At 42.1% G+C, this 18156-nt stretch overlaps 1 protein-coding gene across 1 annotated transcript; it reads right to left on the bottom strand.

The window, feature by feature from the left end:
- Positions 1 to 568: 568 nt before the first annotated feature.
- On the bottom strand, positions 569 to 5978 carry LOC106904746 (T-cell surface antigen CD2-like). Its single transcript, XM_014969200.2, has 9 exons — positions 5336 to 5978; positions 3713 to 3988; positions 3445 to 3518; positions 2949 to 3138; positions 2603 to 2679; positions 2122 to 2299; positions 1898 to 1963; positions 1743 to 1814; positions 569 to 1305 (listed from the first exon to the last, which is right to left on the bottom strand). The coding sequence occupies exons 1-9, from the start codon at positions 5415 to 5417 to the stop codon at positions 1244 to 1246; spliced, it is 1077 nt and encodes a 358-aa protein (XP_014824686.2). The 5' UTR covers positions 5418 to 5978; the 3' UTR covers positions 569 to 1243.
- Positions 5979 to 18156: the final 12178 nt, after the last annotated feature.

Below are 18156 nucleotides of genomic sequence, written 5' to 3'. Positions count from 1 at the left end.
TCATTGCTTCATGAGGCTCCATTTGCCCATTATCACTAGGTGTAGCACCCAAAAACCAACCATAATCCCAGCCACTGATTGCAAAACTGACACCTAAGATCTCAGATGAGCCGATCAAGAACACAAGCCAACATGTATCAGGAGAAACAAAGACACACACACCTTGCAGCGGCCTGCTCAGCTATAAAGTCATCTGCCTCGCCCACCAATCAACCGTGCGCTTCTGGCTGCACTTGGTGCACAGAGTGGTGAGGGTGGAACACCATCCCACCACATAAACAACGTATAGAGTTCAACAGGAGTAGTGATGGTTACAGAGTCTAGCAGATTCAGTTCTGCTTTTGTTTTTCATGGGAAATCATGTTAAAAGTCCAGGTCAGCACTGGTTCTGTTTCTCAAACCTGCAGAAATTAAAAAAAGAAGAAATTCTCTGAACTGAATAAGGTCTAAAAAATATCAAAAGACTTGGCTGCTGTCTAGCTGCTCATATCAAAACGGTAGCACTGTCATGTGTTTATTAAATGCAACCAGTTGAAAGTTATTTGACAGCATTTAAAGAAATTACAAGTTTACGTTTGGTTTTATTTATTGAGAAAAAAGGCAACAACAAAAATTGCCAAAGAAAAAAAACAGACGTCAATTTATCATCATCGTTGTGAAACTAGTTTGAATAATTAAGAATAAAAACGGAATATTTCACATGGCGGGTTGTAAACACAAAGTGATTATTAGTTTGATTATCAAAGTTTGCAGCTAAAAGAGAAACAGAAAATCCAACAGAAACTTATAACATTGCCTTCAATGAGTTAAAAATATTCATAACAAAAATGTTTTGACTTAAAACATAAAGAAGACTTCTGTCTGTTCATTAGCAGAACAAATGCCACTGCTAAAGAAGGTGGGGTCTTCACAGAATATATATATATATATATATATATATATATATATATATATATATATATATATAGTTTGACCCCAGAGATGTACATATGATTATTAAAAAAAAACTTTACACTTTGCTAAATGCCAGAAAAATAAGAAAAGTTATCTTTGAATTAGTAAGTGTTTCACCAGCTCTGTCAGGAGGAACGGGTCAAAAGTTCAGCAAACTACAGGAAACGTTTGACTCAAATCATACAGATTAAAAAGTAACTCCATAAAATATCAGGGAAATGTTTGTAAAGAGCTGCAGCTTCAGAGGCTCTGCAGGTGATGATGATGGTGGTGATGAAGAGGAGGATGATCAGTGAGTGCAATACTCTGGTGATGAAGAATGTCCTGCTCGGTACTCAAGCTCCGCCTCATCTGTTCAGAAAACAGCAGCAGCGTTAATCAGCAGTCAGAGGAAGGATAAGTGTGAAATAGAGCAGAGCTTTTATTTTCTAGTTCTGATCAAACCAGAAGGCAGACACAACGGTTAGCCAGGATTTTCAAGAATAAAACATTTTATTATAGTTAAAAACTGAACAGCAGATTAAAACAAGTGCAATAACCGTTCAGTGTTCATTTTCATATTTGATTTTTTGTTTAATTTTCCAATTACTAAGACCAAACAATGAAAGTGGGCCGAGCAGCAGGCCTTGGGGTACTCCAGAGATTTAATATCAGAAATGTATAGGAAGCAGTGGATGATGGTGGATTAATCAAATTAGCTTAAGTTGATTTGAACAAGTCTGCATTAATTGAGAGAGTTTTAAGTTATTATTCAGACAACTAAAATAGAAGTGGACTAAACACTTTACCGTTCTTCCTTCTTTTCTTCTTACATTGAACACAACACAGAATGATGAGGAGGATGATCAGAACTAAAAGACCTAAAACAGATGGAAACACAAAAAAGTCACATAAAATAAGTATGAATTATACAAGTTTACTTCTGCTATTTTAGTGAACTCACCTGCTCCACCACCAATATAAACCCAGATGCTAATTCCAAAGAGCTCATCTGGGAGGCCTGGCAAAGCTTAAATAAAAGAATCAGAGTATAAAATTAGAAACACACTTCATTACAAAATAACATATGGTTTATTATTGTGACTATTCCAATTTATAGATGAAGAAAAGGCTATTAGCTGAGCCACATTCTACATTTATAATGCAATAAGTGCTGCATATACTTACTAGAGCCAACACAGCTATGACTAAAAGAGTCACTTTTTTTAGAACTGGCCTGGTTGTAAACTTCACAGGAGAAATTCTTGTTTTTGCTTTCTGCAGAGTTTATTGTCAGAGACGTTTCTGTTTCGTTGACGATGACTTCGCCATCCTGGAACCACTTGAACTGAGCATTATCAGGCAGCTGCAGGAGAACGAGATCAAAACGTGGTTAAGAGACCATCAGGAGAACAAGTTAGGTTCAGGTTGGACAGGAAAAAACAGAGGGAAACATTTCAGGAGAACTGCAGCCTGAATTAAATGAGAAGAAATAACTTCAGAATGTCAAAAAGGTTTCTGCATTCATGGGTCGTTTTTCAGTTTTGGAAAACGTTAATTTGCATCAAAGATGATTCCTGAGAATTTGAGGCCTACAAAAGTTTCTAAAGTTACACAGAAAGACCCCAAAGTTGCTTTTAACAAAAAAATAAATTAAATAAAATCTCACCGGAGGTGCATGGCAGGTAATGATGACCTCTGAGTCTTTGCATGTTCCTTGTATTTCAGGCTTTTTCAAGGGTTTTACTGTAATTGCATAAAAAAAAAAAAAAAAACATGTTAGAATGATGAAAATTTAAAATTTTAAATCCTGACAAACAATACAGCGAGCTTCTGACGTTCTGCGCACGTTGAAACCTCCAGAGTTCTTTATTAGCTTCATTTCACAACAACAAGCAGGGAAATGAAATTAGCTTTGATGGATCAAATACAAGATGGAAGATGAATTTAGGTTTAAATTAATTAAAAATAATAATAATAATAATCTTGTGCTACCACAGCTGTGATTTTCTTACCATTGCAGGTGTGAGTCAAAGAGTCACTTTTTGCAGAACTGACTTTGTTGCCAACTTCACAGGAAACGAGCAGGTTTTCAGTTTCTGCAGCTTTTTTTGTCATGGAGGTTTCTGTCCCATTGCTGATCATATTGTCATAATAGAACCATTTGTAATATATGGCGTCATATTGTTTTGTACCATCAGGTTGCTGATAAAGAAGAATAATGAAAACATTAAAATTATAAAAAAAAAAGATTAGAAAGTCACAAAGAATATCAATCAGGAAGATATGTTATTTGTATTTTAATCTATTATTTCATTTTTCTCATCCTTTGCAAACATGAAATTGTAAAAGTGTCTCAAGATGTTACATTAACTGCATTTTGGATAGTTATTTTGTATTAAGATCTGATTGCATTATTAAAGCTCTCTAAGGTTATATAAAGAACTCCATATTGTTCTGTCCTGTTTTTTCTACATTTTTTAAAATAACAAACCAAAATAATCTCCTTACCGGATCATGACTGCAGGTAAAGACGACCTCTGAGGCCAGACAGGTTATATTTACTGTGGGCTTCTTCACGGGGTCTGAGTGGGATCAAACATGACACATTAAACTCTGACCTCGTAAAAATAATACAGTGAGCTTCACGTTTGACAGCTTCAGGAGTCACAGTTACATGAACCGATGAGTTAAAGTTCTTCAAAGCAAGACGATGAAAAAGAGTAAAGAGAGGTTATTGTTGACTCAATGAGGAATATGTAACCAATTCTGTACGTACCCAGTGTACATAAATTTGTGTTCTTTGTGTCCTGTTGTTTTCCATCTTTATCAAAAACCTCAGAGGTGTAAAGTCCTGCTTGGTCCTTCTTCAGATTTGTCAGTTTGAGGGACCCATCGTTATTAATATCATCAGTTTTACCTACAACGAATTTTTCTGGTCTTTTAAAAAATATTAAGTTGCCATTAAATCTCCACTTCAGAGTATCAGTAGCTTTTAGTTGGTATTCCAGAGGAACATTGAAGTTTCCACCCACTGCAACAAGATGGTCACAACCTTTGGGATCAGAAAAACAGCAGAGTCAGTTTATCAGTCAACTTCAGTTTGTATCCTGGAGAAACAAAGACACTTTAGCTTGTTGCAACAAAATGGCTGCAGCCTTTAAACCAGAAAGAGCAACCAAAGTAAAAACACGCTTCAATCACATCACAGTCAACCAAGTCCGAAAAACAAAACGCTGATATGATCCAACTCTCCTCCCCTTCACTGATACTAAAAACTACATCCAAGCAGCTGACATGACACTGTTAAAACTGAATACAAGTAAATCATTTCTTTAATGTGATCTACTTTCAATAGACACATCAGTTCTGTGTTTTGTTCTCCACCAAGATGTTATATTTCTGGTATGGGTGCAGCAAAGTAAGAACTGCAATGTCCTGAGAAATGTTTCAGAAATCAAGTTTAAAGATCAATGCAAACTTTATGCAATCCACTTTGATTCTTCTACATCTGCAACGTTTGATGTGGGCCTGGTGGAAATAAAATCCGCCTACGTTCAAAGTCAGAGCTTCTTCACACGGGTAAAAAAAAAAAACAACTTATGTACAGAAGGCATTTGGATTTTTTTTTTTTTTTGTTTTCCAAAGTGGATGAAATTGTAAAAAGTTCACGCTGAGGACGAAAAGCGATGCGAGATTCAACAAGAGACGGCCTTAAAACTGAGGAAGATTCAAACGATCTGAGGTAAAAGTCTAGCGTTGTCGTAAGGGGGTGGACTCTTATGCACTGAGGTCGCTGCACAATTCTGGTTTCAAATTTGCATCCTATCTGATTGTATGCGTCTCAGTAAAATTTTGCAGAATATGAAAGACGGTAACGGCGGGAAAAAGGTGAAATTATTGCTCATGTTTTCATGTATTTCCCCCACAAAAACTCTGGATTGTTCTTTTTAAGAGAAAGATGAATCTGTTGCACTGCCAGGGATCAAATTTCACATAAAAGCTTAAATATACGCATGACGCCATCAGAATTATGACAGTGTTGAAATAAATTGAGAAAAAAAAAAACTCTTTTGATCTCGACACCTGGAGACCACATCAACTCACAGGAGACGTCTTATTCAGGTTTGTGAGCTGACGGTGTTTAATTATGTAACCATTCAATTGTTCAAATGAAATAAAAAAAAAAAAAAACGTGAGTTTTGCAATTCAACGATTATTTTGTTTTTAAAGTTACAGTTCTGTTGGCTTTTGACAGGTTCACTGAGAAGAATTTGGCGTTTTAGAGACGCATCAGAGCAAAGATCTGCAAATAAAAACATGAAGTTAGAGAAATGAAAGCGCAGTCGCACATAATCTGATCCACTCCTTTAAGTTCTCATTAAAAAGTCCAACATCTCACCTTGGGAGGCGACGGCGGCGGAGCAGCAGAGCAGAAACACACAGATGTTCAGCAGCGAGGCCATCGTCTTCATCGTCCTCATCGCTTTGAGCAGAACCTTCCAACATTGAGGTTATTTCCTGTCTTGCCACATACGTGTGCTGCAGGGCTTTTTTTTTTTTTTTTTTTTAACACTGCACACTTCCTCTGGTGTCTTAAAGAGGAAAACATCAACAGCAAGCATCTTCTAGGAGGCATCAACATGAACTTTTTAGTCCTTAAAATGAAGCAGAGCAAAGCAAGCGCTGTCATGGCACAAAGGTTGACACGATGAGCTTTATCTTAATACTAGAAATGCTTAAAGTTGCCAGAAATGTATAATAAAGTCTAAAAAAAAAAAGTATTGTACATGCAATATTCAGATAAAAGTTGAATTACAGTGGCTTTACCTGCCTTATCTCACAGTTGGAGTGCAAACTGTAACTTGGCGTGTTAAGAGGTTGGCTGCAGTGTCCCACTGTGGGGGGAGAGTTTTCACACCCTTGCAAGCGACAGCTAGAGGTGATTCTGCTTGTGGTTTCACAGCCTGAACCAGGCCAGCAGAGGTGAAGCTTCTTTTTCCTATCTGCGTTGAGGTATAAAAAAAAAAAACAACATAAAAATAAAAATACACGGCCTTGCGTAGCGTTCCTTTAAAAGCTCTCGCATTTCGACACGTCGCCACCACAAACGTCGATGTGCTTTCTCGAGATTTTAAGTCGCAAACCAACAAAACGTGGGGCTGAGCTGAAGGAAAATGACGCACGACTTTCGACCTTTTTATGAGTTAAAATCTAAAAAAATGGATTTGTTGTGCCTGTAGTGCGACAACAGGGTTTGCAACCAGTGGCTGCTGAAAATCAACTAAGATGTTTTGAAAAAGCATGACTGGTCAGCTAGTAGATAGTAAATGTTTGTTTCAAGATAAAATGTTAGAATTTTTTTCTGTTTGGCTTCTTCCTAATTTTCAGTTTCACAATGAGTTCAACTGTTTTGATGAAGTAGGATTCTCCTCGTGGTTTCAGAGGTTTGTGTTTCCTCGTTTCCCGTCGCCTTGGTTACACCTTTAACTCAAGACCTTTCATTTTCTCTTTGTTTTTCTCTGTTTTTTTTGTTTTTTTTTTGCTTTTTCCAGCCACATTATGCATCACAGACAATAACATCTCTGTTTTGCCTGATTAAGATCCGTTAGATTTATTTACTCCCTCACCGAGGTTAAATTAAGAACATTTCTATTTCTGTTCTGTTCAATTTAAATGGTACGATTTCACAAAGGAAGTCCAAATTTGGACCGTCCTGGAAACTTCTGCTGACAAAAGGCTGCTCTATCCTCCTTCAATCTTTTTTTCTTTCTTTTTCTTTTTATGCCTCGTTTGTTTTTTGACTCATTGCTGAATTGACCAACCTGCTGGTTGCAGAAACTCTTCCAAGTTTCTAAAAGATGATTCTAAGAAAATGGAATCATTGTTATTTTTGGATGAAATTTGAGAGAGCGCATGTTCTTCAAGCAAAATGAAGCCAGCATTAATAACCATTAATGACAAAACTGATTTTTTTTGTTCCTATTTTGTCAAATATAAAATGTGTAAAAAAGACATACTACTACTTTGACTCATGTATGAGTGTTAAACTGTTGTTGCAACATTTTCTCATGAGTAAAATCATTACTGTCAATAGTTGTGAAGCATGTGACTGTCATAAGGGTGAGAGAACCATGGGGAAGTTCTCACAGTAAATGACACATCATATTATAATTTAACATAAAGACACATTTCACAGAAAACCAAAAAAGCAGCAAAAAGTTTTCTTACCAACACAGTTCATATTGTTCTCCTCAGGGTGGCGCTGTTTTACCACCTCTGCATGCAGTTAAGACGTTCAAAACAGTAACCCGGATCCCTCCAGTTAGAAATTAAGTGTAGCACAAAGCAGAAGTGGTGACTGTGTGTGGTAACAAGAGAAAAAAAAAATCCATCAAAGTATTCTGTGACAGACGTGTCGGTTCTGCATCACGTGAAGATCACGGCCGGTGTGGCGAGAAGCTGTGAAAACATCCTGTCAGGCTCTGCGTTTAATTTCAGATGCGCTTAATTCAGACTTTTAACGGCTTGTGAAGTCAACGACCGACTGACTGCTCTGGGTCGGCACTTTGCGTCAGTGTGTTGGTTTCTCGGTGCTGTGGAGCGCTACTTCATTTTCTTTCTCTGTAGTTTGCAAGTTTAATGTGAAACATTTAAAGTGACGACATGAACCCACTTTTATTTAAAAACATCAGCTCCTCTTCATATCTGTGAAACTACTGACATATTGTCTTTACACTAATATTAAAGCTGAAAAAAGGGAAATATCTCCTTCCTGAGAGCATCTTCACATCAGATTACTAATAAAGACAGTAAAAGTAGCTTTGCTTTACACGGACTTTAGATTATAAAATTTAACATTTACATATTTGCTGTGTCCCTTATATGATTTCTTGAAAACTGCAAACTGAGTATAAAAGTAAATAAAGTGACTGGTGAAGGAAACCGGTTGCTTTGGATTTGATTTAGAGGCATGGATGGGGTGGAATACAACTGCATGCCACACTTTTCAGGTTTTTGTTTTCACATTTGAAAAACAAGAAGTTGTTTTTGTTCAACATTACAGTTAAACACTACTTTGAGTCAGCCCATCTTGCTAAAATCCCATTAAAATATGTAGAGGTTTGTGGTTGTAATTTGCCAAAATATGGAAAAACGTTCAAGAAAAAGTCCAAGACTTAAAATAAAAGCGTAAAAGAAAACCTCTGGGACAATCTGTGACAGAACTTGAGTTTTTTTTTTTTTTTTTTGTGGTTTTATGTCAACAGAAGTATTCGTTATGGATGTCGACATGTGGACTGTGTTCTTGTGCTGGCCACAGATGACCCATTTCAGTTAAATGGGCCTTTATAAATAGATCAGATATTTTTCCACTGGTCCAGTCCAACTCGTCCGAACGTAAGTCAAAGACGCCCCACAAACCCTTCAGACAGCCAATCGTCCAATCGTGCTCCTCTGTCTTGCTGTGAACAGCCAACCGGAGCTCTTAAAAAAACCGTTAATCAAATCACACAGCTCTGAATAACAGCAGTAAATCAGATATTTGATGTGTGTTACGTCAAACTGCGTCGCTCTCAGTCTTGCATAAGTGGTGATGAGCAGAAAGGTCCTTCATTAACAACCTTTAAGAGAAATTACATTAAGAGCAGGAATAAGTCAAGTTCAAAAAGGAGATTAGAACTTGGCTGCGGCTGAGGAACATCAAAGACGGGGACTAAAGATACGTCTTCATGTCCCGTGTTGAACTGGAGACCCGTAAAGACAACAGATACATTCATATCTGCTCCTTTTGTTACTTATTCTCAGGATGCAGGAGTCAGAGTTAGCATAACAAAGTCAGAAGAAAGAGAACTTGTAACCAGCGACATCCTCATGGCTGTTAATAATGTAGCCAGTAATCTATTGGGAAACGAAAGACAAAAGGTTCTGGCATTCATCAGACAAGAGAGAGCGAAAAAAAATAATCTTTAAAGGCCAAAACTGTGTTCACAAAGAGGAAATTTGACTTTGCTTTCACATGTTTACAGCAAACAGAGAACATACCATTTATAGGAATCAAAATAAAGGATAAAGGGTAAGGTGTTCGCTTTTCTCACCGCTTGGCATTCACCACTAAGCTCCTCCTGCCAGTCCACCGTCCAAAGTTCACCACCATCACCTCTGTCTAGGACCTAAAACAGGAAAACAACCAACCAGTTAACATTCTCACCTCTCTGCTGAATTCAATCTTAGAGAACTCACCAACCTCCTCTTTTGTCCAGATTCTTTGGACCGTAAGAACTGCACCGCCATCTCCTCACCTGCAAAATCGGTTCAAAGGTAACCACTTGCCTTCCATTAAAGTGTGAACATTAGTCGATTGTCCCCATTGGTCTCTTTTCGCCTGTTCAAGTCCTGTTGCCTCCACCAGAGTCTCACTCTTACCTTCAGGCATGGCGGCTTTCCGGTAACGTGTCTGGCCTCTTGGATGAACTTTCACCTGATGAAGATCTCAGTGACAGAGGAAGTTCGGGGAGAGTGGTGTGGACATTATGAGGATGGAAGAACGAGAGTGGTGAGTGAGAAGTAGGGAGTAAGACTCAACAGTAACATTCCTAATACTCTGCACCTCTAGTGTAACCTGATGGGTGTAAGTCTGAAGCTGCGGTGTTAGATTGCAGTAAGGAGTGCCTCTCTATTCGGGTTAGCCTCTACCTCAAGATGGAGAATCTAAGTGTCTTGTTGATGAGTGATGGTTTAGTAGAGTCAGAGACAGTTTTGGCTCTTGTTTGATCCAGTCTGTGATACTAAAGAACAAGCCGAGCAAAGAATCGATTATCTTGGTTTATTGGTCTACGTTGCCTCACCATACCTCATATAATCTTGAGATATGGATCATGGCCAAAACATGTCTGCTTTCTGAGGTTTCCTGGGAACGTCCCAATGTGAGAAGACACCAGGGCAGACCTTTAACTCTCTGGTCAAACTTTATACGTCGTTTCTGGCCTGGGAACGCGCTGGGATCCTCCAGAGTTAGCTGGAGAGTCCCACTGGGAGGTCTGGAGAAAGTGGATGTGTTGGTGGTATTTTGGACACTGCAAAAAATGTGGCTCAGCAGTGGTTCTGGATGTTTATGTGGTCTAGATTTCAGATTTCCATTCAGATTTCAATGCATTTGAGGAGAGGAAACATAACGGTGAATAAATTATACTATACAGATTACATACCGTCTACTGAAACCAGCGTCTTTACAGCTTATTGGAATGCTACAGGCGGTTCAACATTAAACTATCTTGGTGAGTTTACCGACACTAACATACCATCATAATCCTACCACGAAGGTTCCCTTCATGTCTGCATTATGAAGTTCTACAGTTCCAAAGCGAGTCCGAATGCAAACAAACAATTTCTAAACTCAAAGTAACTCCAGAACGAGGGCGTCTTTTCACAGGAACCTGGTTTTATCCAGTCTGCCTTGTGTTTTAAAGTGGCTGAGAATAGGGAGTCTTTTAATAGGCCTGATGTGATGACAATACTGTATCAGTGGAAAGAATGCCCACTGAAGGCCACCGATAAGAGCAGCTAGTTACATTGTTAGTCTCCTGGGCTGTGGGCAGCATGCTTCCTGTAATCCTCCCTGACTTCACTGGAGGAACAAAGCTACAGATTCATTGGCGTTCTGCTTAATAATACTCTGATTTATTAGCTAAATTAACTTTGGAGAAAAGAGCATTTGAGTGTTGACTATGGATTGGTTCCGTTTTTGTGCGTTTTTATCATTTAAATGTTTCGGATCATCAAATAAATGTCCTTTTCAGACAGAAATAACCTGCGTAAATACAAAATACAGTTTTCAAAATGAAAATGCCATTTATTAAAGAAGGGAAAAAAGCTTTCTAAGTCAATCTGACTCTGTTTCGTTGTTGCTTACTGAATCATGCCTTAACTGTGACTATTCACATTTTTAAGTTCAGTTTTAGGTTCAGTTTAGGAGGTCAAACCTGAGGTAACCCCATTCAAGTCCCGTTTCTTGCACAGGAACAACAAGGAGCATTGTCAAATTATCTTAGGTTAGTTTGAATACTTTCAGTGAGTCTGGATTCCTATTTTTGGAGGAACACAGTGTGTGTTTAAGAACCAGCTTAGCGTTATTATTTTTAGGGATCCCCGGGTCCGGCGGCATTGTGAATTGCCCCCGGACCCGGTGATGCCAGTGATGCTGGCATTCCCCAGCATCACTGGGGAATGCCGTCCTTTGGAGGCCCTGGATTTGGGTGATTATTTTAGTGACGGGACCACGCAGATCAGGTGCCGGGGCTTTGTGGGCTTTTTATTCTGGACCTTGAGCAGCAGTGGCTTTTTGCAGTGCTCCCACACAGGTGGGAGTCTGCTGGAATGGGGCTGCGAACACAGAAGGCAGTGGTTACTTTTAGCTTTTGTTGTGCATCGGTAAAACTATTTAAAGTCAATTTCTTTGTCACTGTGACACAACTAGTGGATTCGTAGTGATATGACAGACTGTTTTATTTTAGCCACATTTCAGCTTTAGATCAAACAGTGGCTAGTTTGACTTGTGAGTCTTGGGTTAAACATATGTGGTCAAATTGTTGCCAAATGTTGATCCAGGACATGCTTTGACAGGCAGGAGAGCATTAAATTACAGACCATAAAATGCATGTGTACTTCACTGTTTTTAGAAAGCTGTTGCACCTAAATCAGGTTGTCACTGAAAAATGATATTCACGTTATGAAGATTAACTACACACAAAGTGACATATTTCAAGAACTCATAAAACCTTAAAGCCGGTTCCCTGGGAAACAAGAGTAACACAAAGAAACAACTAAATACACAAACACGGACGCACACGCACACACACAAACACGCGCACGCACACACACACACACACACACACACACACATATATATATATATATATATTTTTTTTTTTTTTTTTTTTTTTTTTTTTTTTTGCAAAATTTTTATTTTTTTAGTCATCATGGAGAAGTTGGTTATGGAGTACCGTTTTCGAGCATAAAAATGGAAAATTGAGAGGAAGGAAAAAGTGTCGTAGAAAAAAAATTCCTAAACCTGTAATGATCAGAACTTGAGGACCCGAAATTTCAGTCAGACACACAGAATAAAAGTTAATAAGTACTTTAATTAGGGATAGGGGTATAGGACAGGCAACCAATGGGGTTCCTTTCAGAGGGTCAGGCAGAGAACGATGGTCAGGGCACAGAAAAAGGTTCCAAACTTACAAACGATCACAGGCAGACTAAATCCAAGGGCGAGGCAAGAGGCAGTGGTCGGAAGGCAGAAACAGGGTCACGTCCAGGAAACAGAGGCCAGAGGAGAATCCAATGAGGGCTAGGCAAGGCAGGGAAATCCGAGGGGCGAAAAGTGTTCAGATCGTGGTCAGGTCAGGAAGGAATGCTGGATATCTACTCACACGGTGGCTTTCAAAAATCTGGCACCGTCTGCCCTCCTGAGAGCGAATATAACTGCTGGAGACCAGGTGGGAGACATGAGCCTGATTGCGCTCCAGCGCAGCAGCATGCAGGTGAACCAGATGAGCTTGATGAGAGGTGAGTGCAAAGGAGAAGAACATGGCAGGCAGACGGGCCAGAAACATTACAGTACCCCCCTCCTAAGGTCCGGCTCCTGACGGACCCTTCGGTTGATCAGGATGGAGGCGGTGGAAATCCCTCAGGAGGGTCTTGTCGATGACAAAGCGACCAGGAATCCAGGTCCGTTCCTCCGGTCCATATCCTTCCCAATCCACCAGGTAGTGGATGCCACGTCCCCTTCTCTTGGACCGGAGGATGCGGCGAACAGTATAGATCCGGTCCCCATCCAGGAACCGAGTGGGCGGAAGGGGTCTGGAGGCAGGCTCAAGACGAGGTGAGGTGTAGGGTTTGACCCGAGACACATGGAATGTCGGGTGAATCTTCATGGAACGGGGCAGCTGTAGGCGGACCGCCACTGGGTTCACCACCTTGGAGATGGGGAAGGGACCAATAAAACGAGGTGCCAACTTCCGACTCTCCACCCGTAGGGGGAGATCCTTTGACGACAACCAGACCTTCTGGCCAACACGGTAGATGGGTGCTGGGACTCTATGCCGATTAGCAGATCTGGATTGCACCTCCGACGACTTGATCATGGCCCTCCTGGCCTTCCTCCAGATCCGTTGGCACCTCATAGCTGCAGCGTGAGCGGAGGGGACCTTAGCCTCCCTCTCCTGAATAGTGAACACTGGTGGCTGGAACCCATGGACAATGTAGAAGGGCGAAAGACCAGTGGAGCTAGAGGGAAGAGCATTCAAGGCGTGTTCCACCCATGGTAGGTTGTGTGACCACCTGGTAGGGTCAGAGTCACAAAGGATACGAAGCTTGGTCTCTATCTCCTGGTTAGCCCTCTCGGTCTGCCCATCAGTTTGGGGATGGAAACCAGACGATAAACTGACGGATATGCCAAGCATGGTGCAGAACTCCTTCCAGAAACGAGAGACAAATTGAGGTCCTCTGTCCGAGACGATGTCAGTGGGGAGCCCGTGGAGGCGGAACACCTCCCGTGCCATGATCTCCCCCATTTCCTTTGCAGAGGGGAGTTTCTTGAGGGGGACCAGATGGACCATCTTCGAAAATCTGTCAACAACAGTTAACAAGACAACAAATCCATCAGAACTGGGCAAACCTGTGACAAAGTCCATAGCGATGTGAGACCAAGGGCGTGATGGGATGGGAAGGGGCCGCAGCAACCCTGAGGGCGGGCGACGAGACGACTTTGCTTGGCAGCATTGATGACAGGCCGCAATGAACTCCTTAATATCCTTGGTCATTGAGCCCCACCAGAAGTGAGACTGGACAATCTGTAAGGTCTTGCTGATGCCTGGATGACAGAACAGACGGGATTTATGGCAGAACTTGAGTACCTTAGGGACCAGATGTTCCGGGACGAACAGCCTGTCGGGGGGGCAAGAGGCTGGGACCAGAAGACCTCGGGTGGCGTCCCTGACCTCCTCCTCCAGTTCCAACATGGTTACAGACAATCTCACCGAGTCTGGGAGGATAAACTCCTCTGTACCAGCGGCCATCAACTCCGAGGATTCGTGAATCCTTGACAAGGCATCCGGTTTCATGTTCTTGGTCCCAGGTCTGTAAGAGAGTGTAAAATTGAACCGCCCAAAAAACAGAGCCCACCTAGCCTGCCTGGGGTTGAGCCGTTTGGCTGCCCTCAAGTACTCCAGATTCTTGTGGTCCGTCCATACTAGAAATGGTTCCTTGGACCCCTCCAGCCAATGCCTCCATTCCTCTAGGGCCAGCTTGACGGCCAAAAGCTCCCTGTCCCCCACATCATAGTTCCGTTCGGCACTGGATAGAGTCCTAGAAAAGAAGGCACAAGGATGAATACGACCGTCAGTGGTTCTCTGACTTAGGACAGCGCCTACCCCAGTGCTAGAGGCATCGACCTCCACAAGGAACTGTCTCTCAGGATCAGGGGTCCGGAGAACTGGAGCAGAGGTGAACAAAGACTTGAGCCTAGAGAAGGCCTCCTCTGCCTGCCTGCTCCAACTGAATTGGACCTTGGATGAGGTAATGGCATGAAGCGGAGACGCTACTTGAGAGTAATTACGAATGAACCGACGGTAAAAGTTAGCAAATCCAAGAAATCTCTGTAATTGTTTGCGATCTGTGGGTGTGGGCCATTTGGAAACAGCAGAAATCTTAGAAGGATCCATGATCACCTGGTTGGGGGAAATGATGTAGCCCAGAAAAGAGGTGGTAGTGGAGTGGAACTCGCATTTCTCTGCCTTAACAAAAAGATGATTCTGGAGGAGGCGAAGAAGGACCGACCGAACATGGTTCTTGTGAGAATCCAGATCCTGAGAGTAGATGAGAATGTCATCAAGGTAAACAAAAACAAAGTGCCCGACCATGTCCCTCAAAACATCATTGACCAGAGCTTGGAAGACTGCTGGAGCATTGGTTAACCCAAAAGGCATGACCAAGTACTCGTAATGACCAGTGGGGGTGTTAAATGCAGTCTTCCATTCGTCCCCTTCTCTGATGCGAACAAGGTGGTACGCATTGCGCAGGTCTAGCTTAGTGAAGATCTTAGCTCCCTGGATCTGATCAAAAGCTGAATTCATGAGGGGAAGAGGATACCGATTCTTAACAGTTATGTCATTAAGACCCCTGTAATCTATACATGGTCTTAGAGACCCATCCTTCTTGCCTACGAAAAAAAAACCTGCACCAGCAGGAGACGAGGATGGGCGAATGATTCCAGCCTTGAGGGAATCCTCTACATACTTCCTCATAGCTTGGTTCTCAGGAGCAGATAGAGGATATAAACGCCCCTTGGGGGGTGACGTGCCTGGAAGGAGCTCAATAGCACAGTCATAGGGCCTATGAGGGGGAAGGGCTGTGGCCCTGGACTTATTGAACACCTCCTTAAGTTCATGGTAATCCGGTGGCACCTTGGATAAGTCCGGGTAAGTTTCCTCAATGGCATTGTCTGGAACAGATGGGGTGCAAGCAGAGAGCAAACAGGTAGCAGAACAGGACCTGGACCAGCCCAAAATCTCTTTGGCCTGCCAGTCAATGTGGGGGTTGTGCTTGTTAAGCCATGAGGCCCCCAAAACAATGGGTAGCTGTGGTGAGTGGATTATAACAAAAGTGATCTCCTCCTGATGATTACCACCAAGGGACAGACTGACCTTTTCTGTGATGAGATTGGATCGGCAAATATGATGTCCGTCCAAAGCTAGCACGTTATGAGCCGATGAAGTGTGGAGGAGCTTGATGTTGAGGCCCCTGGCAAACGATTCATCCATGAACTCAGTATCAGCCCCGGAATCAATGAAGACTGATACCTGGTGGGGAATGGAGGAGACCACAAGGTTAGCAGAGAAGGAAAACGATGGGGAGATGGCTAATATGCTATGGCTCAGTAGATCACCCCTAACCTCTACTGAGCCTGCCCTTTTGATGGACACTTAGCTGCCATGTGACCCTTGCCTCCGCAGTAAAAACATAAATTAAACTGCCTTCTGCGAGCACGTTCCTCCATGGAGATCCTTGTTCTCCCCAACTGCATCGGTTCAGGATCTGGTGCCACCACTGAGGGAGGGGAGAAGCTTGTGGTATCAGAGCGGGGACCCTTGTGGCCAAATGGGGCTGATGAGGCCTCCTTTTGATGTTTCTCTCTTCTCCTTTCAGTGAGACGAAGATCTATCCTAGTTGCCAAAACCTCAAGGTCCTTGAGAGACTTAGGATAATCTCGAGTGGCCAACTCATCCTTGATATTCTCATTAAGCCCTTGCATGAACACATCCATTAAAGCCTCCTGATTCCAACTACTATCTGCAGATAACAAGTGAAAATCAATGATATAAGAAGCTACACTCTTACTACCCTGCTTCAAGGATAGTAACCCCCTAGCAGCCTCTCTCTGAGGTAGGATGGGGTCAAAAACCCTGATCAGTTCTTTAGAAAACGCAGAATAAGACAGACAGGAATCAGATAAATTCTGCCACTCAGCTGTGCCCCACTGTTTGGCCTTACCGGACAGAAGTGAGATAACAAACGCCACTTTAGAACGTTCAGAAGGGAAAGAGGAGGGCTGCAACTCAAAGTGGATCTCACACTGAGTAAGGAAAGCACGGCACTGGTCAGAGTCTCCCTTGAAGAGCTCGGGAGGAGTCAGACGAGGCTCTCTGACCACAGCGGGCTGAACTGCAGGTGCTGGTTCGGGAGGTGACTGTGGTTGTGCCTGGTCAGGAGGAGAAGACATGTTACGCAGCGTGGTAATTATTTCATTCATGCCAGTATTTAGTCGACTGATAGCACTTTCAACATTGCTGCGCCACTCTTGTGCTGACGAAGGGTCCATTTTTGGCCAGATTTTTCTGTAATGATCAGAACTTGAGGACCCGAAATTTCAGTCAGACACACAGAATAAAAGTTAATAAGTACTTTAATTAGGGATAGGGGTATAGGACAGGCAACCAATGGGGTTCCTTTCAGAGGGTCAGGCAGAGAACGATGGTCAGGGCACAGAAAAAGGTTCCAAACTTACAAACGATCACAGGCAGACTAAATCCAAGGGCGAGGCAAGAGGCAGTGGTCGGAAGGCAGAAACAGGGTCACGTCCAGGAAACAGAGGCCAGAGGAGAATCCAATGAGGGCTAGGCAAGGCAGGGAAATCCGAGGGGCGAAAAGTGTTCAGATCGTGGTCAGGTCAGGAAGGAATGCTGGATATCTACTCACACGGTGGCTTTCAAAAATCTGGCACCGTCTGCCCTCCTGAGAGCGAATATAACTGCTGGAGACCAGGTGGGAGACATGAGCCTGATTGCGCTCCAGCGCAGCAGCATGCAGGTGAACCAGATGAGCTTGATGAGAGGTGAGTGCAAAGGAGAAGAACATGGCAGGCAGACGGGCCAGAAACATTACAAAACCAAAGTCATAACTCTGGAGTGGTAATAATTATGAAGAAAACGTATTCAGAAAACACTATTTCTAATACTTGAAATATACAGTATTTTCACAGCTATATTACTGTGGTCTAGTTAAATCCACACAATTGTACAACTGGTTATGCAAAGATCTATGCATCGCTCACTGACATCAAATATTGCAGTGATAAAGTTAATTGCAAAAGACAATCTGCGAGCATTCAGGGAAGAATGACGTTTTATAATAAAAATGGCAACTAATTTTTATCTTCCACTTGTTTGGACTCGACAGACTGGTTTTAAATACCAGCTCATCTCCTGTGAAGTCAAATTCAAGCTAAAGACATTTCTATCAACACTTTTGTGTGTTGTGCTCTGATGCAACAGTTCAGCTCTTAGATCTGGCATCATTAATCTCGATGATCCCCTTGCTGACATTAGCTCTCCATCTATGAGCTCTGAAGCACAGCTGCAGTTCTGCAACAATAGATGCAGAGTATTTATGTATATGCAGATGACATTAGAAATATTAGGATGGGATTTTTTTGGAAACTGCCATCTAAAAGCTTAGAAATCCCTAAGAGCTGTTTAGACTCGACCGTGCCGCCGTGTTTAGTAAAACGTCTTTGTCTCGACTTAAAGCGTCTTCAAAAATCCACAAGTTTTGAAATTCAATTTTCCCGTAACTCAATTTTTGTGAAATTGCATTCAAGAGTCAGCTGAGTGTTATTAAAGCGACAAATTGTTGGCATGTTACTAGAACCCCAGCGCAAGTCTGAAA

This window comes from Poecilia mexicana, unplaced genomic scaffold (assembly GCF_051168715.1).
Source record: "Poecilia mexicana isolate PSO_F unplaced genomic scaffold, ASM5116871v1 scaffold_2, whole genome shotgun sequence".
Taxonomy (NCBI): domain Eukaryota; kingdom Metazoa; phylum Chordata; class Actinopteri; order Cyprinodontiformes; family Poeciliidae; genus Poecilia; species Poecilia mexicana.
Note: the sequence above shows the minus strand (reverse complement) of the source record. Positions and strands in the feature narration are given on the sequence as shown.